We start from the raw sequence: 24,216 nt of genomic DNA, 5'->3' as shown, positions 1-24,216 counted from the left end.
GTATCACATGTTCACTAGTCGCCTTGTGCCCAACCATCACCACCGAATATCCTATCAGAACTCCGACACCGAGGGACACATTTCTCTCTCTTATATGGACGAAGGTGCCCCTCATCTCTAAACGTAACAGTCTTGTGAAGCCCTGAAACCCTAACCATCGACCCTCTTCACCCATTCACTCACATCTTGCATGCTTCTGCCTCGTCTAATTCTACAAATTGAGCACACGTCATAAAGAGAGTTGGTTGGTAAAAATTTAGACCTACTCCTGGGAATTTCAATTATTCGAGAATCAATCACTTCTAGTCTAGAATACATTTGTAAGTTAGTTGTAGAGAAAGACAATATTTGTTACTTTTTTAGATAATATTGACTCGAAACATCCAAATAACTAGAATACATTTCTTACACGGTAAGAGAGAAATTACGATAAAAAATCTAAAGTGAAGCCAATCGCTTATAAAAAGAAACATGAACTTTTTTCTATCCATCCAAACCACAAGGAAAGAAGTAAAAACATGGAAAAGGACAAGTGAAAAAGCGGCGTGTTCTGCTCCACTTGTCTCTACCGCAGTCCACATACAAAACCGAACCACCACGTACCACTGTCGCGAATCGTGAAGCGGATCCGACGCCCCGGGCGCCTCCTCCCCCCACTCTCCTCGCCCCCCTTCCACAGTCCCTCCCATCCATTACGCCGAGGGCGAGAAAAAGCAGAAAGGGGAGAGAGAAACTAAACCCGACTAGGCGCACCAAACCCAACCCACAACGCACGCCGCCGCCGCCGCCATCTCCGGCGACCGTGGCGACCACCGCGGCGTCCAAACCCTAGGGCTGCCGCTAACCCCTCAGCGCCTGGACTCTGATGCGTCCCAGCCCATGGCCCCCCACCCCCGTCTCGCCCCCCAGGCCCGCCTCCTCTCGCTGGTGCTCGCTGTCGCCCTCGGCCTCGGGAGTGCCGCCCCCGGCCTGGGCCACGGGCCGGAGGCGTCAGATCGGGCCGAGCCGGACCCGTACTCGATCCTGACGTGGCACGACTACTCGCCCCCGTCGCCGCCGCCCCCGCCGCCGCCGCCGGCGGCGCCGGCGGCGACCTGCGCTGAGGACCTCCATGGGAAGGGGGACTTCAGCACGACCTGTGAGCTATCCGAAGAGGTCCAGCTGGACGGCGACGTCTACATCACCGGCAACGGCAGTCTGGTCCTCAACTCCGGTACGGCCCTGACCTGCGAGAAGCCCGGGTGCGTCATATCAGCCAACCTCTCCGGCGAGGTGCGTCTCGGCCGCGGCGTGCGGGTCGTCGCCGGGTGGGTCTCCCTCGCGGCCGCCAACATCACAATCGCCGACACGGTCATTGTGAACACTAGCGGTCTAGCAGGCGATCCGCCTGACCGCACCAGCGGCGTCCCCACGGGGACGCACGGGGATGGAGGGGGTCACGGCGGCCGAGGTGCCAGCTGCTATGTCAAGGATGGGCAGTCACAGGAGGACTCATGGGGAGGTGATGCCTACGCATGGTCAGACCTCGAGCACCCGTTTAGCTATGGAAGCAAAGGGGGCTCTACTAGTGTTGAGAAGGACTACGGCGGCGTCGGCGGCGGTATCTTGTGGCTGTTTGCGGATGACCTGCTAATGAATGGTACAGTGCTCGCAGATGGTGGTGATAGCAGTGATAAGGGCGGGGGTGGTTCTGGTGGGAGCATCTATATCAAGGCCGAGACTATGTGAGTGTTCGTGAAATGCTTTAATACCCATCGTGCTTCCTTTCTACCGATTGGGCTGACCAACTAGCAGTTAAGCTATTTAATTTAACTCATTAACTTGAAGATCGGCAAATGGTTTCCCAAATTGGAGACTGCGATGATGGATGGTAGGTCCTGTCGATTAGGAACTAGTTGGGATTTAGGAGTATAACCGTGTTCGTGTTGTGATTGTGTCATATAATGATGCATGAAATTTGTAACTACACTGAGCTTAGTTGGGCTTTCAGGGTCGGGGTCAGTGAATTAAAATATAAGAGACGAACGTTCCCTTTCGCTTATATTTCATTGATTATTGCATTCATTATTCATACAGTAGATTATACTTTAATGACTAAAAGAACATAAATATGTACTCAGAATTCTAGGAGCGTAGTCTGGTTCGAACTAGTGCTGAAAATTGTCATGTTGGGATGCGCTAATAAATGGAAACTTAGTTTGGTTTACCATGTAATTAATAATCACTGTCGTCACTGTGTTACTCTGTCAAGTGGATTTGGGGATTATCTTTCGCTCGAAGATCACACTGGATAATGAGTGGTAGCGAAATGACGCATACAGTTAATAGTTTGTCGATTTAGCAAAGATTTTCTACTGATAATAAGTTTCAAGTAACACAAATATATACTAAAATTGGTATTCTACTGCAATCATTGGTTGAGTGCTATACCAGTGTGACCAGTGAGGAATAATTCTTCTATCTATAGCTGCGCGCCTAGCTACTTTTATTACCAGAGCCATTTGAACTGAAAAATTTCCGGTGCCTTTCCTCTTATAGTTTGACTAATGCTATTTTGCTTTTGTTGCAAGTCGTTTGACTATGTATGCCAGTATTCTAGTGAGTACGTGCAGGTTTTCCCCCTCTGATCTTTTGTTGGCGACAGGCATGGTGCTGGCAAAATCAGTGCTTCTGGAGGCAACGGTTTGGCTGGGGGTGGTGGAGGACGGGTTTCTATTAATGTTTTCAGTAGGCATGATGACACCCAGATATTTGTTCATGGTAACTTTTTCAAATCTGAATATTTGATGCAGATTTATCTTTTGTTCACAAGTCATCATCCCTTATGGCTCTGACAAGTTGGTAGTACAAATTTGCTGACTGTATGCTATTACACCTTGTTGCTCTGGTGCACTCGCTGACACTCATATATAGTTGTGTACCCATATTTACCACATTTTTCTATGTTCTTGCATTCCTAAATTTAGCTTAGCAACTCTGCATTTGCAAGAGACATGATCACCTGAATGCTCTGCACTGTTTGTCTCAAATACAATAATATTCACTATTCAGCCATGGAAGCATGCTATGCTACTACACGTCTACTCCTTTTGTATGCTTGCTCTTAGGTTTTAACATGTTTATTAGATGAAGTGCTAGTGAAGTTCCCAGTTTTGAGTACTCTTGAGCAACTTCCTTATTGATTTAGGGATGAATGCAGTGTCTAGATAACCCTATTGATTTAATGTTTTATTTGCGTTTGCATTTAAAGTGTGTTACATTTGCCAGGTGGAATGAGTTCGGGCTGCCCAGATAATGCAGGAGCTGCTGGAACTCTTTATGATGCAGTACCTAAGAGTCTTGATGTTAACAACAATAACATGAGTACACAGACTGACACTCTTCTGTTGGACTTCCCAAATCAGCCACTATGGACAAATGTTAACATCAGGAATCATGCCAAAGTTGTTGTGCCCTTGCTCTGGAGTCGTGTTCAGGTACACAATGCTTTGCAGTATTATAGTGATTAATGCTCTACCGGTTATGGCGTCTTCAGTAATGCCACTTCCCTGGCATGGGTCTGTTTAATGCTCTAGCGCTCTGACCATGACAGTTTGGGTGAATCGTGCTTCAATTCGTCTTTAATTTATCTATGCTCTAAAAAAGCAGCAGGATATATATATATATATTTGATATTTTTATTTTTAATCATCTGTTGTATTATCTATTTATCACAAATGCTATGCCACTACATATGCTACTTTACAACCAAGGAAGCACTGTGATTTACATTTGGCATTCTCCTCTGCGTTAATATCGTGTGAACAAAGCACTCCAACATTTGTTGAGGTGTCTTGTGGGGTTTGTGCTCCCGCTTCCTTGCAAATATATTTCCTTTTCATGATTTCATGCTCCCATGCCCATTTGATATGCATGCTGAAGTAGTGTTGGAGCTGACTCACACAAGTTTTTTCTGGAAACTCTGATTTTTCAGTCAAAGTTAAGGAAATTACGGCAGAGAACTTCGGAAAGATGATTATCTCAAACTGCAAATCCAAACGAGACGGATCTTTCCCAAAATGGGTATTATTTTGTTAACGCCTGGTTTGGGGGTAACACACGGGTTAACTCCATTGTCGCCACTGTAGCAAGTGACGGCCAGTTTTGACATTAATGGGGATTTTTGGTCTTGTGTGAATCATTCAATGTTTTTAAGGTGGTAAGGCGAGGCGAGGCGCTGTAGCACTGCCTCACCTTTTAAGCTCTTAAACCGTAAGGCGAGGTGACGCCTTAGACACACACACACACATAATATATGGCAGCCAACTAGGAGATTTAATGACTAGCATTAACAAAATGTACCATGGGTTGCATAACATGATAACTGGCAGCAAAGCTGGATCGTAGGATGTAGGTCTTTGCCTAGGATCATTGGACATATCATAAGCATCAGCAGCCGTAGCCGCAGCTTCCATCAGAGCAGGGGACACTTTGGCACTGTAGCAATACAAAGAGATGGGCAAAGGCCAAATGGGTCAGAGAAGATGGGAACAGTATAGGCAGGGGAAGAGGAGGAGAAAGCAGAGGAGTGAAGAGATGCATGGGTAAGGAGAGCAGCAAGGTGGTGTGGCTATGGCCTTGTGGTGGAGCCGTGGAGAATCAGATGCGGAGAAGGAGCAGCAGATGAGGAGAAGTAGAGGCGGAGGAGAAAAGAAGAAGTGGAGCCTTTACCAGAGTGGCTGCGGTTAAGCACACTCTTGAAGACGACTTGGTGACCCCGTGACCTCATTGGGCTGCGCCAGAGGAGGAGACTTGAGAGGATGAGGCCGCCCGCGCAGATCTGAGCCATGGAAGGTGGTGCTCAAGTTGCAGTTGCCAACCGCCGCCTACGTATCCAGAGAGGAGAAACCAAGAGAGCTCTGCTCTTAATCGTTTAGTATGGTTTGCTTCTCTTTCTCCTCCTTATACCAATTTCCCGCTCGAGGGCTCTGATTCCCGCTCGTTGCTGCTCTGGCTATGATGTCCATCTTGGCCCAGGCGACGCCCTACGTGCCTCAAAGTCCACGCCTTAAGCTGCTGTCTAAGGAGGGCGTGGCGCCTCACGGTTGGAGTGCGCCTTGAAAACACTGGAATCATTAGCACTGAACTTGTGGTTTTGCGACAGAAAACCTAAAAGTTGTGGTAAATTGACACGAGCTCTCCTGAAGCGTTGTGATTTTGTGAAATTCACTCATATATATGATGCAAGTTGCAGTTCCCTTATAATAAGGCAATAACTCCATGTTTCTTCAAAGTATTTGAAAATAGTATGGTACCAATTATTTTTATTTTTCAGGTTCAAGGGCAACTTAGCCTAAAATCTGGTGCTGTTCTGACGTTTGGATTGACCGGTTATCCATACTCGGAGTTTGAACTGATGGCTGAGGAGCTTCTTATGAGTGACTCAACAATCAAGGTGATTTAGCTGTTCTTGTTATTTGCTGTCTTTCTGGTGCATCAGTTTTACATATGTCACACTATTTTGAACTTTTGTAGGTGTTCGGTGCTTTGAGAATGTCTGTTAAGATGCTCCTTATGTGGAACTCCAGAATGCTTATTAATGGTGGTGGAGATTCCGTAGTTGCGACGTCCTTACTGGATGCTAGCAATTTGATAGTCCTGAAGGTCCATTATCGGCCCACTGTCATTGACTCTTTTTTCCCTTTTGCTGCTTTTATTTACGCACATCGATTTCTTGTATATTTGTCAGGAATCATCTGTGATACATTCTACCGCTAATCTTGGAGTTCGCGGTCAAGGTCTGCTGAACTTATCTGGAGATGGAGACATAATCGAGGCACCACGTCTTATTTTGTCACTGTTCTACAGCATACGGGTATGATAGATATCCTTCAGCATAACATGTTCTGTTTCTTTATCCAAATATTTGTTTGTATCTACATGTTATTTTGCATATTCATTTTTACTTTTTAGCCCATCACTGCATATTCTATTTATAAGCAACAACCTTGTTTCCTGTTTTCTATATATTTTACTCGTGTCAAATATCCTTGTCATACTTATTCAGCTGCAGATGAAAACTTTTCCTCAATGCAGTTTACATTTTTGTTTATTGTATATAGCCTTTCTTTTGTCTGCCCACTTTAATCAACCCAATATGCTGTATTTAAATAGGTGTTATTTATAGAGATGTCCTGATTAAGATGGCTCATATTTTCAACTTTGGCATGATAGTTAATTCTATTTCCTTGATGAGTCCTCTCTGCTGTCTATTTTCTCCTGTACTTATGATTTTGAGTTATTACTAGTAACTATACTGATTTGATGTTGCGTAAGTTGCTTCATGAGGTAACCAGCCTTTCTGTAACTACTGAAAGTACCTATAATGTTATATATTTTGTAGGTTGGACCTGGCTCCATTTTACGGGGTCCACTTGTAAATGGAAGTAACGGCGATGTGTAAATACTTCAACCTTCAACTATTGCATTGACATATTTCCGGTGCTGGAAAGTTTTTTGCTCGTTAATGAGCTGTAAATTTTGTACATCTATTAGGTCCCCAAAGCTGAACTGTGAAGATGAGAGTTGCCCTGTAGAAATAATTCATCCACCAGAAGATTGCAATCTGAATTCTTCACTGTCATTTACTCTCCAGGTACACTGGTTCTTTATCTTTCCGGTGTGATGTATATTAGGCTACTTTATTGGTAACATAAGCATTACTACCCCTCTTCCCTTTAGGTATGCCGCGTAGAAGACATTGATGTCTGGGGTCTCATACAAGGAACTGTAATTCATTTCAATAGGGCAAGAAGTGTTACTGTTCACACATCTGGGACTATCAGCACAACAGGATTGGGTAATGTGCTATCTTCCTTTTGTCTGCCAGAATATGCAGTTGACTTTTGGCCCTCACTTTTAGGGGCACCTTGATTTATCCTGTGGATCCTGTGAGTAGACCAGCCCGTATTGATCAGCTATACGATTAAAATATACTGTAGAAAATTCTAGAGCTTCTTGCTTATTAAGTCTTTCAGAACACTCTAATATTACGACTATGTAACTTCCAACACATGCTAACATTAATTTTTAAGATTCAGCCAGTTTGTCAAAATTTAGTGGTCTATTTTGTTGTTTTCAGTAGCAAATATATGTTATATTGTATTCCAACCATATGAGCACAAAATAAGCAGTCTAATGCTGATAATACCCGATGCCGATTTTGGCGCTTTGGTACGGAAACCTCTATCTATACTGCAGAGAATTGCATTTAGATGGTTCAACTTTTTTATAGGGAAAATCAGGTATTGATTTTGATTGAATATATGGTAAATACAGCCAATACATGTGAGGTGGGCCATGGATAGGCAATGCCGGTACATCCTCAATAACTAAGAACACTACATGTGGAACCCACTAACAAAAATAAATGTAACATTAATTAGTTACCCTCCCATTCATTTGAAGTTGCAATTTTTAATTCATGATTATCTAAGATTACTCATTTAAAGTAAATAAGCTTCATGTGGAAGTACACTAAATTTCATTATGAGTACACAGCCCCTCTTTGTACCTCATGCACATTGAACGCTGTAGAATGGAGTATTTCTCTCTGCTTTCAGGAATATTTGCCTTGTGTAAATATTAGACGCATGCTTTTTCTGTTGGCTGCAATGGGAATAATAGACGCACAGCTCTTGTTTGCTTCGTCATCCATTTTTATTGTCTTCTTTTGTATCTCATATATTTCAATGAACCTCTCTATTCTGTCCTTAGGAAGCAGTCTTTGAATAATGCGTTCATACCTTCACCATTTTTAAGTAATTTGATAAATAGATGGAAATCCTGAAATGAATGGACACCCAGATTTCCCTTATTTGCCACATGAATTGCTTATCATTTCTCTGTTCGTCTCAGCTTGATAAGCTGGTGTAAACCCCTTTGCGGGGCATGAGGAGAACCGTGTATTTTGTGCATGCTATTTTACTTCATGGTGCTTTATATTAGCATATGTTTCAAACTATTTCGTCTCAGTTTCTTCATTTCCATTTCTTATGACTTCAGGCTGCAAAAGTGGAATAGGACGAGGAAGATTATTAAGTAGCGGCCTAAGCGGTGGTGGTGGACACGGTGGTAAAGGGGGGAACAGTTTTGTTAATGGAAGCCGTGCTGAGGGTGGACCTACATATGGTAATGCCGATTTGCCTTGTGAACTTGGCAGTGGAAGTGGCAATGACTCAACAGGGCTTTCCACAGCTGGTGGTGGTATAATAGGTAACACATATATCCATGGTTGACCATATTTAGTTTAATAGGTCTCAAAAACTTGTGTCTTATGGTTGTTGTGACTGTATTCCAGTGTTAGGCTCATGGGAGTATTCTCTACCAAGTCTCACGCTCTACGGTACAATAGAATCAAATGGTGGTAGTTTGACTGATGCTGTAACTAATTCCTCCATTGGACCTGGTGGTGGTTCTGGGGGCACTGTTCTTCTATTTGTGCGCACTTTGTCCCTAGCAGAGAGTTCCGTCCTTTCGAGTGTTGGTGGCTTTGGTAGAGCTGGCCGCGGTGGGGGTGGAGGGGGAAGGATTCACTTTCACTGGTCTAACATTCCTACTGGAGATGAGTATGTTCCTGTTGCAGCTATTAAAGGATCAATACTTGCAAGGTCTGATTTGATCTTTTCTCTAATATTACTTCTAATGTTCTGTTTTCCTGGATGGATGTGCAAAACTATATACAGGCTACTCTGGATTTGCAGTATGTTTGGCAATTGAGGACATACCATCTGGTGTTGATGGTATTAGGGAATTTATTATTTTTGGTTGTTCAAATCTAATCTTGCAATACTTGAAATCTATATTTGGCTACTCTTCATGTCTAGTTTAATTTTGTTATGGTGATGTTATTGTGATGACGAGGCCAAGAAATAGCCGAATTACAGTTCAAGTTTGTAGGTTGTGTGCTATTTCCCCCCCTTCTCGTACCTTTTAACATTTGGAGTTTAACTCCCTGCATCATGTGCGTTCGAACTGTATGTGGTATAGATGGCTCTTGTATCATAGGCTTTTATTTTGTCTATGTATCATTGTATATGTAGTACAGATGAATTTGCAGAAAATAAACTATTGAAATTAGGTTCAGACTCGTGTATGTGTTCGAGTGTGCTTCACTGTGAACTCTGTGACACTTGTGGATCCTCTGTGCTTGTGTTATAGTGGGGCCACTCACCTGGGAGCGCGGGCGTGATGGCGTTTGTATGTTTATGCATCCTTTGCCACCACAAAAAGGAAAGTATGCTTGTTGGTTTGAAGCCACCGTAAGATATCAGAAACATCATTACTTAAAAATTAAAATAAGATAATATGTGATTCCATCAATTTTGGGACATTTCAATTACGATCAAATTTGGATGTATTTAAAGGAAATCCATGTCTTGCAGTATTTTGATTTATCCAAGGTGGATGTGTAATTGAGTTGTGTTTATTTTATGCATGCTATGATCAAATTCTATAATTTGGGGCTGAGTTGTGTGAACTTGTGATGTGCATGATGCAATGCTTGAGTTTTGTACATTTTCCTTCCATCAACAGCAGTTGTTATATATATTGTTACGTTGCTGATTGTATATTCTTGTGCAGCGGAGGAATCAGCAAAGGGCCAGGATTCCCTGGTGAGAATGGAACAGTTACAGGAAGAGCTTGTCCAAAAGGTCTTTATGGTACATTTTGCAAGGTATTTGCCATAAACGTGTACCCCCTGTGTCTTGTATTATTTGCATTAACTTGTTACTACATCTGTCCCAAAATATAAGACGTTGTTGCAGGTCAAATTTGAACTGCAAAAACGTCTTATATTTTGGGACGGAGGTTGTAGTTCACTATCATGATAGTGCTTAAATCAGTCCATGTGTCCATCACCACATTTATCAAAAGTAGTAAAACACTGAGCAATCCATTTCTAATTGTGTATTGGTGGCTATATGCATATGTGAACTGTAATTATGTTGTTAATGTGGAGGTGTTCCTTTGGAAAATGCAGGAATGCCCTTTGGGAACATACAAGAATGTTACTGGATCTTCAAAATCTCTCTGCTTTCCGTGCCCTTCAGGCGAACTTCCTCGCCGTGCCGTGTACACAAGTGTCCGAGGTAATTCTTTCTATATTAATTATGGTGTGATATATAGTACTCCCTCCGTCTGGAAACTGTCGCTGAAATAGTGTATCTATAAAACGCGCCTACATACACTCATTTCACTGACGGTTAATTCCAGACGGAGGTTGTATAAGTGCAACCTAAGTAATCAGTTTTACTTCTTTCGAAATATCCCTGCAACTAGGCATTAGATTCGAATCTAGAATCTTTTTTCTTGCTACTAGTTATTTCTCCTATGTTTCCTTTGTGTTATATTGATTGCTTCGAACAAAAAACTCACTTTCAGGTTCTGTAAGTATGAGGAACTTAATTTTTTTTCTTGAATATTCTAACTGGAGCTTATGTTTGATAGGAGGGGCTGCTGAAACTCCATGCCCGTACATATGTGTGTCAGACAGATATCGCATGCCTCACTGTTATACTGCTCTTGAAGAGTTAATATACACTTTTGGGGGACCTTGGTTATTTGGTCTACTTCTTTCAGGCCTTCTTATTTTGTTAGCTCTTGTTTTAAGTGTTGCTCGGATGAAATTTGCTGGCACTGATGAGTTACCCGGGCCAGCACCAACTCAACAAGGGTCGCAGATTGATCACTCCTTCCCTTTCCTAGAATCACTAAATGAGGTACTGTATAGATTCTGCCGTTCCAGCTCATATTTAGTTTAAATACCATATGAAGGCTGTTTTTGTTGTTGTTGAGAAAACGAACATGCCGAATTAAAATTGAAGTTTTGCTATTGTTGCAGGTCTTGGAAACTAATAGAGCTGAAGAATCACATGGTCATGTACACAGGATGTATTTCATGGGCCCAAACACCTTCAGTGAACCTTGGCATCTCCCACACACCCCAGCAGAACAGATTACAGAGATTGTGTATGCATGCTTGTCTTCAAACCTAGCCGCTTTGATTTAGTCTTTCTGATCATTTTGTTCAGCAGTCCCCAGTGCTTTGGTGGTTCACTGCTATGATTCAAATATACCTTGGCTGTTGGATATTCTATTGAAATGATACAATTCATGCTTATTTGTGCTGTCTCTGAATTTTCAGGTATGAGGATGCATTTAATCGGTTTGTCGATGAGATAAACACACTTGCAGCTTATCAGTGGTGGGAAGGATCAATTTACAGTATCCTTTGTATACTTGCATACCCTTTGGCTTGGTCATGGCAACAGTGGCGTAGAAGAAAAAAATTACAAAGACTTCGTGAATTTGTTCGCTCTGAGTATGATCATTCATGCTTACGGTCTTGCCGTTCCCGTGCGCTTTATGAAGGTCTCAAGGTCCGTTACTCTGCATTTCACTTCGTATCTAAAAACAGCAATCACTAGATGTTGTGGAATGATCGTATAAACTTGTCTTTGATATTTTCTTTTGCTAGTCTTACTAATTGTACCCATCATTGTGTTTTCCTGTCAGAAAATTGAGATGACTTCCAGTTGCACTTTGAAACTAACTGTTCATCTTGTAACTGATGAAATATCCTCTGAGGGTGGGCAGATAAAAATTGTACTTTTAAAGTTTTTGTGATGGATAAATAGGCAAGTAGTAAATGTTGTTAGCTTGATTGTTGATGTTTAAAATAATATAAATACGGACCATCATGCATAAATTTAGGAATATCAACAGGGAGTAAATTCAAGTTTCAGATAAACCATTTGAGAGAATATTTTGGACAGGTGTGAAGTAAGACAACTTTAGCGTTCTTCATTTACTCTTTTTAGACTGAAACAATATCTTTTTAGTCACGATTGAAACTAAGATATGCCTGTTAATCTAATCTGCAGGTGACTGCAACCCCAGATCTAATGTTGGGATATTTAGATTTCTTCCTTGGTGGAGATGAGAAAAGGCCTGATCTTCCTCCTAGACTTCGTCAAAGGTTTCCGATGTCCTTGATTTTTGGTGGTGATGGAAGTTACATGGCTCCATTTTCACTTCATAGTGACAGTGTGCTGACCAGTCTTATGAGCCAGGTATGAGTTTAAGATCTTCCAAGCTGCGTTGTTCATGCTGCAGAGTTTTTCTTAGAGCCTGATGTTATTTCCAATTCACAGGCTGTGCAACCTTGGATATGGCACCGTCTTGTAGCTGGATTGAATGCTCAGTTGCGTTTGGTTCGACGTGGAAATCTCAAAGCAACATTTCTTCCTGTCCTTAATTGGCTTGAAACTCATGCGGATCCTGCTTTGGGCGTGAATGGTGTCCGTGTCGATCTTGCATGGTTCCAAGCTACAGCATTAGGGTATTGCCAACTGGGTCTTGTTGTTTACACTGTCGAGGGAGAACCAGTGACTGCTGAACTTGATGGCAGCCCAAGAATTAAAATAGAGCAGCATTCGCCGTGAGTTATTATTTATCTGCTGGTCCTCAGCATTTGTCATTTTTCTTGCTAAGTTATATTTATTTATAATGTTCTATTGCATCATGCAGAGTGCAGGACATGCTTGCTGATGCTCAACTAAGCCGCTCAAGGATTAAGGATGCTCTTATGCGGAAAAGGATTACTGGTGGCATTCTAGATAGTACTACCTTACGGACACTTAAAGACAGGAGAGATTTTCTGTACCCGTTTTCTCTTATCTTGCACAACTCTAAACCAGTTGGGCATCAGGTTTGTCTATGCTACCATTTCAGCTTAATAGAATGATTATGACTGAATTATGTAATTTTGCACTTATCATTCATTTGTTTTTAATTGCAGGATCTTGTTGGCTTAGTAATCTCAATATTGCTCCTGGCGGATTTCAGCTTAGTGTTGCTTACTTTTCTCCAGCTATACTCATACTCAATGGCCGACGTTCTCTTAGTTCTGTTTGTTCTTCCTCTTGCGATACTGTCGCCTTTCCCTGCTGGAATAAATGCTCTTTTTAGTCATGGACCACGGCGATCAGCAGGCCTTGCTCGTGTATATGCATTGTGGAACATTACTTCACTGGTTAATGTTGTAAGTACTCGGAATGTTTTAGGACTCTATTTGTATTGGTCACTGATATCTGCAATAGTATGATTTTGCTTGGCTATACCAAAGTTTACTTCTGTTATATTTCCATAACTTGCTTGACATGCATGTTCAGGTTGTGGCTTTGATATGCGGATTCGTACACTATAAGTCATCAACCAAGAGACATCCAAGCACACAGCCATGGAACCTTGGAACGTAAGAATAATTTTCTCTGCTAAGCACAAACTTATATGCATGTTTGTAAACTCAATTATATTAGGCGAGCGACCTCATCTTTTGCTTGCATGTTCTTTATCCTGTCATTTATTGCACATTTTGAAATCCTATGCAGGGATGAAAGCGGCTGGTGGCTGTTTCCGACTGGACTCATGTTGTTGAAATGCATCCAAGCAAGGCTTGTTGATTGGCATGTGGGTAATCTAGAGATCCAAGACCAAGCGGTATACAGCAAGGACCCGAACATATTCTGGCAGTCGTGACATCCGGTTTTAACAGAGGTGCTTTTGATAGCTTTTTACAACTCGATTTTTTGGGAGTTGATAAAAGAAAAGGAGTGGGGGCAGCTCGGCCTTTCTTTATTGACCAGGCCAAAGAAGCAACTACAGTGCTATATATGCATACTTCCTCGCCCCTTGTTTAATCATATGCAGGCACACAACCTGTGTTCTGTTTGTATATATAAAGGTGTTCTCGATCCATTCTTTGTAGGATTTAGACACCATAGAGTTAAAAACAAATACCCAAGCTAACTGAAGAGAGGGGGGGATGTCATTTTGTTGTTTGTGCTTGTTGTTGCTGTTGTGTTACTGTTATGACCTTGCCCCTTGTGTTGAGCTGGGCATGGCATCAGTGTGTAACTTGAGTTGTATCTTGACTGTATAAAACAAGAACTAACACGCCTCATGGTTTTCATTAACAAATAGTAGCAAGGTTCATATCATCAAGTTGTATGTTCTATCTCTTTTAAATGAGGTGATTTCTGTTGTGGACCTTGACAGGTGGATTGAAGTTGTGAATTCTGAATAATCATTTTGAATGCACGGTACAACGATTCTCATGGTTCATGTTCTTGCAAATTGGCTGCTCATGTAGCTTACCAGAACATGATAGGTGATTTCCTGTAAACAAAAGGACCTGATACGTGATCGCATGTAGTGTAACATCTCGTGTGTAGAACATTGTTTGGTTCACTGAAGCTATTGTGGACCTATGTAGTTGGTCATAGTTTGAGGAAAGAATGTGATCCTCCTCACGAGCCGACTCTCCCTCCTGACAGTAAAACTAGCACAATTCGGGCTAGACCTCTGGAAAACTACCATTTTTTGTAAATTTTTAGTAAATAGCATCTAGGAAATTTTAGAAAATGGTGATTTGTCAGGCACTTGGACATAACAAGTCCATGATCCTAGCCCTAAACCGTTCGTCGAGTAGGATGTTGGTGGACCTGATGTCCCGGTGGAAGATGCGCGGTGCCGTCGTGTGGAGGTACTTGAGCCCCCTCGCCGCGCATAGTGCCATGCCGACGGGCGTTTCCCGGTCCATGTCGTGTTGAGGTCGTCCAGGCACTTCCATGCTCTAGCTGCCACCCCTGTCGCTTCGGGCAGTACCCCGCCAGTGACACCACATGGTTATGGTTCAGTCGCGACATCAGCTCGATCTGTTCGTTCATGGAGGAAGAAGATGAAGATGCCAATCAATGGTCATGGATGTGTTCGCACACGAACTTGTCACCGTGTACCCTCGATGCCGGGGGTGATGCACCGCAACTCACGTCGAAGGAGACCCAGCCGGAAGTGTGGTACGCAAGCAATCCGGCGGGAACTTTTGTGGACCCAAAACCCCACACGCGCGTGAGGAACCCTGTCAGGACGCGTGGCGACTATGGGCTGCCCTAGGCCGGTCTGATCGCCACTAGAGCCTCGAGGTTCGCCGCCCTGCAGCAAGAAGAACGAACGAAGAATGAGGAAGAAGAACAATGGAATAGTTAAAGGTAAAAAGTGGTAGATGAGTTAGTCGATTGTGTGTTGTTCAATTGGCTGTCACCTATTGTCTATAAAACATGTGTGTGGACTTCCTGTACAAGAAAGTGACTCCAAAATCCTATCCAAATCCTTCCAAAATTAACCGAACTCGGATTTAGGTATTCCCGAGACAACAATTTGGTTTTTGGATTCTACAGGCCAAATACGACCTCAGATGGAGATGCGCCTAAATGCAAATTTAACCGTTTCGACGAGACGAACAACTTTCATGTTGAACGTTTATTTTGATTCAAGGTCATCTTGAGGGTGTTTTGGCCTATTTTCCAACATCTACAGTAGAGAAAGTATGGAATATTGGTCGCATAATTACTCAAACATCCGGGTACCTAGCCAGATGATTCGGACGAAATTCTTCTCTGACTAACCATCTGGGCCTTCGTCCGACCGTCCTGAAACTCTTCTACCGCTACAAGAACTATTTTGGCCATCGAGGATGCATATGGGCTCGAATGAAGATGATCCAAATATAAAAATCAATCGCCCCGACGAGATGAAGACATTCCATGTAGAACACCTTTTCATCTGAGGTCTTCTTGGATGCGTAATCGTCCAAACAGTACCCCGAATATCAGATCTCAGTATTTCAAGCACAACTTCAATCCTTGAGATGTGATCGGATGAGGATGACCCAAACATCAAAGTTGCTCACTTTGACGATACATAACCTTTTCATGTTGAGGACTTTTTTATATGAGGCCATCTTAATTAAATTTTTGGCCATGCCAATATCTGGTGTCAACACATGCTCCCCTGTTTTTCGGTGAAGTTTGCGTGTCAAAAAATAACTTGCATAGAGCTTGATCTAAGGACGATGTCAACACTCCATCGGCCATTTCTTATGTGCTAAGGGCGACAAGTATATATTGGCCATGTTTATGCTTTGGTCAATAATTCTAGATCGGCCATTTGGATTAGCAACAAAATGCAACTAATCGAATGTATGATGATGTGGTAATATCCTTTCATGAAGTAAGAAATTATATTGCATCCACGGATCAAAATAAGCCCATGGAGGGTAACTAATCATACCCGAGGATGAATTCCATGGCATCGGATTCATTGGCATAGTTGGAGAATGTGGATAATGTGTGGACTGAAGATGTTGAAACCTTTGGCTTGGTTATTCATAGCATTCACTCTTCTCTTTCTTCACCTTTGCCACACTTCTTGCATTGGCAACATGCATATCATTCTTGTTTTGAGTGCTTACTTTGGGAACTCATGCCATGTTCCTCTTTTCAAGTTTTTGTGCACTAAGCTTTTGCAATTTCTTCTTTTTCCAATATGATAAGCCGAGTGGGCACCTCAGCTGTGATTTTGTTTGAAGTAATGACAATTCTTGTTTTACCTGTGCACTCTCAACTTCTTCTCTTTGGATTTGCCACTTCATAGAATTGTTTCTTTGCCTTTTGTAGCAAATGTCAACACTTCAATTGGCTCCTTTTCATTTCAGATCAAATTTGAAGTAGCACTCTTAGGACCATCTCTTTTGCCGTGGTAAATTCGCATGGCCACCTCTTTCTTTTTCCTTGAGCTTCGTACCGATTCCTCATGATCAAAATGGTCTTTGATATGTGATTGTTCATCAAATGTTGTTCTTCTCGGAGGTGCATAATGTTAGTGAGATGGTCTAAAAAAGATGGAGGATGCACCCTTGTATTGTACCTATCCCATGATGGATATGGATTTACATGAGCATAGGGAGGTAGCCACGACATTGGCATTGGTGGCCCAAAATAAGGATATGAATATGTTGCATTAAAAATCCTCACTTTACCAATATCGATCCTCAAATGTACGCCTAGGGGGTGATCTTGGTTTCTTTGCATGATTTGGCCGATAAGTATTCCTCTGCACTCTTGTTTTGATATTTATCTAATAGCTCAGTGAAGGTGATTTTTTATCTCTTACCCTTGTTGTTAGTTTGGCCTTTGTTTTTCTTTTGGTTTGCTTTCATCGATCATTGGATTTGCTTGCTGCGCCCTGTGCTTAGAGTCTTCGTTGTAGCTTTGATGGAATTCTCGCCCTCAAAATTATCTTCATTGTGCTATTGAACATATTCTTTACTTGAAAGCTTGATCTAGCCACCTACATTTTTTACCTCCTCATCTTTAAATGAATCAGCTTGAGGTAGCCGATGCAATAGTTTTTTGCCATCTTGATGAATTAGAGTAGATTGGTCCTTCATTGGTGTTTCAACAAATTTTAATCATCCTTTATCAATGGACGATTGTACTATTTGATGAAACATGTTGCAATCTTCAAAATTATGATTGAACGAATCATGCAATTGCAATACATTCGTCCTCGAATTGATGGCTCATCACGGTGATCAAGAATTCTAACATAATCATTCCTCAACAAGAAATCAAAGATTTGATCACACATGTTTGGATTGAATGTATATTTTTCATTCTCTAGCTAATCTTGTTGTGAGAACGGCTTTGGAATGAAGCAAACGAATGGTTTAGATTTGACATCTCCTCATTCAGCCATGAATTTTCTTTTACATTCTTTTTCCGATGTCATTGGTTAAGATAATATACTATCATCGGTTTTCTCAAAAGAATCCAAACTTGGCTTTATGTTTCTGAAACGAAAATATTAGAACATATATATGTCTCATGTGAGACCAAACGTAAGCCAAGTATGAAACAAGCAAAGCTATCCAATTAGATATAAAATTTAAAGAAAACACTGGGGAAAGCTTTGGCTACAAAAAGTTGTCACTATCGGCCTATTTGAATGATACAATGTGTTGACCGATATGCTTTGTAATTTTTTTGTTGCTTACTTCTTCATTGGTCTCTCAAGATTGCTTATAAGGATTTTCTATAGATGCATCAACAACAAACTTATGACCAAATCAAAATATCGATAAATTATTGGCTAAACATACCTCTTCAAATACGTTGGGAGAGCATGACGGTTGGATGACCTGAATAATATCTTTGTCCACTTTCGGATGACTCCTCAATGCCTTGTCCTCATCCTTTTCTTGATTCCATGCATCATTACTTTGTAGACCTTTGTCAACATAACTTTGTTCGACTATTTGTTCTTATCCTTGAGGATCATCAATTTCTACATCATGCAACTCATAGGGCAGGAAGTAGGTTCCATTAACTTCAGAAAAATCAAGCATATCTGTTTTACTATGATTGTCATGCCCTTTCTTAATGAAGCTTGCCTCTTTGGATTTGACGGATTCAGAATGTATAGTGTTTGATTCGGATTTTTCAACGAAAGCACTTTCACTCTCCGAATCAACCTTGTTTTTATTGATTCTACCAATTGACAATGCTTCTTTTATTTGAGCCAACTCTTTTTTTCTTTGTTCCTCGCGGCGAGCATCAAAGTGGGTTTTAAGCTTTTTTCAATTTCAGCCCACTCCAGATACGATTGCCCCCAATGCTTGTAGACTCTTTCGACAATGAAGCATGAGTTTTGCTGAAACTTTGCAAGTGTGTAGGGGGTGTATAGTATGTTGTGTATTTGGTGAAGGCATATCCATTGTTGTAGAGCCATAGTTTTTCTCACCAAGTCTATAAGTTGGCAAAGATTCATCTTCTTGCAAAACTCTAGCTTTTATTGCATCATAATTAGAAAACAACCCATTTTCATGTTGTTCAATGCAAAGAGCACTAATCCTCTCATTTTGTGCTAACCTCTTTTTTAACGCAGCTACAACCGCTTTTGGAAAGCATTGCTCTATAATATTTTTAGATTCTTTTGGCAATGATTTGGGAGTGTTCCTGAAATTCTGCGATTGCGTAGAGGATGCATTATATGCTACCATATTAGATGATGGCATGTGCGTGCTACTCGTGATGGAGTTGTTGGATTTCCTCGAAGAGGAAGGGTGAAGCAGTAAAGTAGCAGATAGTACTTCCCTCACTTAAGAACCAAGGTTCATCGAACCAGTAGGAGGCAACACACGAACAACTTTAGCAGCACCTGCACATAAACAAAATAATTGCTCGCACCCAACAAAGGCAAGGGGTTCGTCACTCCCCTTGTTCTTGCTATCCACAAGGTTAAAAGCAAACAGTGATATGCAAAGCAAAACAAAATAAAAGAACAAATAGGATAGCAATTGTGGATACTTAAGTATTGATAGAAGATGTACCCGGGGCCATAGGTACACTAGTGCCTAGTGGTATCTCTCTCGAAAGCATAGCAATGGTGGGTAAACAAATTATTGTTTGGCAGTTGATAGAATTGAGCATAGTTATAATTGTGATCATTCATGACATAATTATTACATAGGAATTATGTTCATGACAAGTAGACCATTAATCCAACACATCTACTACTATTACTGGTGCAACAAGGCCCGGAAGATAAAGTCTCCGGTGCCGCTGCCCGAAGGGGCTAGGACCCCCAGCTCACAGTGCTCCTAGCCGAGGAGCCATATGTGGTTGCGGCCAAGGAGAAGGGGGGGGGGACGAAGAAGGAGGGCCTGCACATCTGTGGAGCTCCTTCGGAAGCCAGGTCCAAAAACACCCAGGGCTCCTCCATCCACGAGGAGTAGAAGGAGTAGGAGGACGAGGAATCGTCCCCTAAGAGGAGGAGGGCGGCGTCCGAAGATGCCGAGGAGGACGACCCTTGTTGGTTTCATAAAAGGCTTCGAAAATCCTCCGCCGCCCAGCCAAGCTAGTCCTTGGCCCCTGCTGAGGCCGCGCACTCCGGATCCTTCAAGAACGTGCTTCCCCCACCACGAAGGGAGAAGCTGCATCCAAGAAGGTACCATGTTGGACACATTTGCCCATAATATGTTTCAACGGGCGTGCTCCTGATTGTGACACACTATTTGCTTTTACAGCCCGCAATGCCACCTTCCTAAAGAGGGGTCGGATAACACCGTCCCTTTGCTTGAGCTAGCCGAGAGTTTGTCGGGTGTGCACATGCCTCCCTCCCTTGTTCGTGCAGAGCTTGGGGAGGTTTCATCGCATCCGGACCCTCCCGTGTTAAACACAGAGAGTGGTACCGATGCGTCCATGGCCGAGGTCCATACCTCAGGTGCTGGGGAACAAGGAGAGGGGACTCACTTGGCTCCAGAAGAACCGGAGCTTGACCTCCCAGAGTCCCTTGGCCTCGATGGCTCCAGCGCCGTCGAGCCGTACAAAGGCGGCTGTCACCTCTCTAGCGAGGGATGGGGCCGAGGATAGCAGGCTGCCCATTTTGGGGTGGCATAAGGAGACAAGGAACACTTTAAAGCACTCCTTAATTCTTCCCGAGCACCATGCCCTTTTGGGCATGACCTACAACCAGTTCTGGTCCGTAGAGGCCAAAATTGCGGAGGCCTTCATAAGACTCTCAAAAGGTTTTGAGGTATGTTAGTTTGTATAAGTGTTGTGCTTAAGTTTAGTGTTTTATACACCAAATATCCCCTTAAGGACAGGTTCTGCAAAGAAACTTGCCCGAAGACTTACTTAACAAGATTCATCTTGTGCTTTTAAGAGCGCATATACAGTAGTCCCCGAGCCCTGAGTTAGTTTAATAAGCTAACTCGGGGGTTGATTTTTTAGTTTTAAAAGCTATATCCAAAGTGAATATGCAGTAGCCCACGAGATCCTCGCCGGACAAGTATGTCCGATGAGAGGATTGATTTTGATTTTCGGACTCTAACAAAGGTTTTTGCAGGCTTCCGCCTCATCTTTGGTGTTCAACTCAAAAGAGTTGGAAGAGCTGAACCACAAGCTTGCGTGGTTGGAAGAGGACATCAATCTGCTGAAGAAGTAGATGGACCAAGTGCAATGTAAAGAACAAACTCAACACCATGGCTTCATTTATTGTTAAAACAACTCTAGTGCTAACATGAATTTGCTGTGTTAGCTGCCGCGACTGAGATGGAGGCCCTCCGCATCGAGCTTGCCAAAGAGCAAAATGCTAGGAGGAAGGATCAACCTCGGATATTAGACATGGAGCAGGACCTAAAGGATATGTACGGTGAGCACGACACCCACAAGGCTGACAAAGAGAAGAATGCTGCTGAGCTTAAAGGCCCGAGCTGGCGCAAAAAGAGGCCCAGGTCGAGGTGAGGGTGGACTGGAAAGAACTCCGACAAGTATCGGAGATAGCCACTGGTAAGCCATTTTTAATGCAGTGTGTCTTCGGTGGTGGCCGCTTCACCGAGCTGACGCAAATCTGGCATGCATCAAGTACATTCGTGGACCTGCCGAGGAGTGTAGTAGATGCATGCCAACACTTCAACGGGCGCGAGGATGCGACTGATCAGAAGGCGTTCCGGGCATAGTTTCAAGTGCCGTCACATCCGCCACTCCTCGGGAACCAGATGAAATAGTTGATGGAGCTACATTGCATTGCCAGGCTTGCCATGGAGGACCTCTGCATTGCCATGTGGCCTACCGAACCACTCCCCAGCAACTACTTTGGTTTAGTCTAGAGGCGTCAAAGCGCCAGCCCCCATGTCCAAGAATGGAAGCGTTCGACTTGTTTGGAGGGTGCTCGGCAAGCATATGTGTATATGAAGATGCATTATCCTAGGATAAAACCAGAGGACATGGCGAAGAGCGGACCATCAGACAAGAATCCGGTGCCCGAGCAGTACTTTGAAGATGTGATGCCGGGTGCCCGAATATCTGAGGCCAAGTGTCACAAGGACACTATTTTAGAGTAGACCCCCTCGGTATGCCAAGGTGAATGATGTTTTAAAGACAAGTTTCATTTTAATGTGAATGAATTCACTACAAAAAAGACACATACGTGATATTTTGGGCCGAACGATTTTTTTTCTGTCATACTTATGACACTTCTATCACGATAATTGTGAAAAAACCCGGTATCATCATAGATGTGGTGGGCTCCTACTTCTATGACAAAAAATCATGACAAAAAATGGGCTTTTCGTCCTGGGCGGGCCGGAGACGCAACTGCATGACATTCTTTGGGTCGTCCATGATAGAAAAACCGTGGTAGAAGCGAGGGCGAGGAAAATTTCAGGGAGTTTCCAGTTATGTTGGGTGGTCGGAGGCTGAGCGATGCGCGTTTCTCTCGTACACGTACGCACGTGGGTGCGAGGCGTTGGGCTCTAACTGAACCCGAGCGAGGTGTTCGCCTACTGAACCCAAACGATTGCACTGCAGGCTACGCGTTACTGAGCCTGAGCGATCGAGCGATTCCTTCGCTACTGCTGCTAACTGAAGCCGATCGATGCTGCCTCTGGATGAACAGTGAGCGTTGTTGGGGGGGGGGGTTGGATGAATAGTTCCCGGTGGAGGTTGAATGAACAGGACCTTGTGGTGTTGCCGCTGGATGAACAGGACCCCGATCGATCGAGCCGGTTGGGCGTGGATGAACAGGACCCCGTGGAGGGCTGGATGAACAGTAGCCCGTGGAGGGGTGGTTGAACAGGACCCTGTGGAGAGGCTGGTTGAACAGTAGCCGGTGGAGGAGCGCGCGGTGGAGGCTGGATGAACATGACCCCGTGGATGAACAGTCGCAGGTGGAGGCTGGAGGAGGTCGACGGTGGATGAGAAGTAGCCTGTGGAGGCTGAAGGAGGTCGACGGTGGAGATGAACAATATCTCGTGGAGTCCCATTTTGCGGACGCCACACCCCTCCCGATGAACAGGACCCCCGTTTCGACTGTAGCGCTCCAACACAAGTCCGTTTCCTCCGTTTTTCGGTACACCACACCCCTCCCGATCAACAGTACCCCGTTTTGACCATAGGAGGTCCAACAGAAGTCCGTTTCCTCCGTTTTACGATACGTTAGACCCCTCCCGATGAACATGATCCCATTTCGACCTTGGCCGGCCGAACACAAGGCCGTTTCCTCCGTTCTGCGGTACGCCATGCCTCGTTTCCATTGGCTATTCCGTGCAAGCCCTCCCAATGAACATGACGATGCATTCCGTTCCGACCCAGCCGGTTGGCTCCCTATGAACACGACGACGACACAATTTCTCCATTCCGACCCAGCCATGTACACGAGCCCTGGCCATACTGATACGTCTCCAACGAATCTATTATATTACCTGTTTTGGATGTTTAATGGGCTTTACTATGCACTTTCATATTATTTTTGGGACTAACCTATTAACCAGAGGCCCAGTGCAAATTGCTGCTTTTTTTTTGCCTATTTCAGTGTTTCGCAGAAAAGGAATATCAAACGGAATCCAAACGGAATGAAACCTTCGGGAGAGTGATTTTTGGAACAAACGTGATCCAGAGGACTTGGAGTGGATGTCAAGAAAGAAACGAGGAGGCCACGAGGTAGGGAGGCGCGCCTGACCCCCTGGGCGCGCCGCCACCCTCGTGGGCCCCTCGCAGCTCCACCGACCTACTTCCTCCTCCTATATATACCCATATACCCCGAAAACATCCAGGAGCACCATAGATCTGGAGTTCCGCCACCGCAAGCCTCTGTAGCCACCAAAAACCAATCGGGACCCTGTCCCGGCACCCTGCCGGAGGGGGGATCCATCACCGGTGGCCATCTTCATCATCCCGGCGCTCTCCATGACGAGGAGGGAGTAGTTCACCCACGGGGCTGAGGGTATGTACTAGTAGCTATCTGTTTGATCTCTCTCTCTCTCTCTCCCGTGTTCTTGATTCGGCACGATCTTGATGTATCGCGAGCTTTGCTATTATAGTTGGATCTTATGATGTTTCTTCCCCTCTACTCTCTTGTAATGGATTGAGTTTTTCCTTCGAAGTTATCTTATTGGATTGAGTCTTTAAGTATTTGAGAACACTTGATGTATGTCTTGCGTGGGATACCCGTGGTGATAATGGGGTATTCTAATGATCTACTTGATGTATGTTTTGGTGATCAACTTGCGGGTTCAGTGACCTTGTGAACTTATGCATAGGGGTTGGCACACATTTTCGTCTTGACTCTCCAGTAGAATCTTTGGGGCACTCTTTGAAGTTCTTTGTGTTGGTTGAATAGATGAATCTGAGATTGTGTGATGCATATCGTATAATCATACCCGTGGATACTTGAGGTGACATTGGAGTATCTAGGTGACATTAGGGTTTTGGTTGATTTGTATCTTAAGGTGTTATTCTAGTACGAACTCTAGGATAGATTGAACAGAAAGTA

At 43.5% G+C, this 24,216-nt stretch overlaps 1 protein-coding gene across 1 annotated transcript; it reads left to right on the top strand.

Moving 5' to 3' along the window:
- The first annotated feature begins 680 nt into the window (after positions 1-680).
- On the top strand, positions 681-14,046 carry LOC123068932 (uncharacterized). Its single transcript, XM_044491628.1, has 22 exons — positions 681-1,724; positions 2,645-2,760; positions 3,268-3,476; positions 5,315-5,434; positions 5,515-5,643; positions 5,729-5,854; positions 6,383-6,438; positions 6,535-6,634; positions 6,721-6,838; positions 8,044-8,253; positions 8,339-8,648; positions 9,622-9,715; positions 10,022-10,130; positions 10,489-10,760; positions 10,883-11,010; positions 11,186-11,420; positions 11,925-12,113; positions 12,195-12,481; positions 12,571-12,751; positions 12,842-13,084; positions 13,215-13,297; positions 13,434-14,046. Exons 1-22 carry the CDS (start codon positions 880-882, stop codon positions 13,579-13,581), a joined length of 4,308 nt encoding a protein of 1,435 aa, XP_044347563.1. The 5' UTR covers positions 681-879; the 3' UTR covers positions 13,582-14,046.
- Positions 14,047-24,216: the final 10,170 nt, after the last annotated feature.

The sequence above is a fragment of the Triticum aestivum genome, chromosome 3B (assembly GCF_018294505.1).
Source record: "Triticum aestivum cultivar Chinese Spring chromosome 3B, IWGSC CS RefSeq v2.1, whole genome shotgun sequence".
Taxonomy (NCBI): domain Eukaryota; kingdom Viridiplantae; phylum Streptophyta; class Magnoliopsida; order Poales; family Poaceae; genus Triticum; species Triticum aestivum.
The sequence above is the reverse complement of the archived record's forward strand: the minus strand, read 5'-3'. Positions and strand labels throughout refer to the sequence as shown.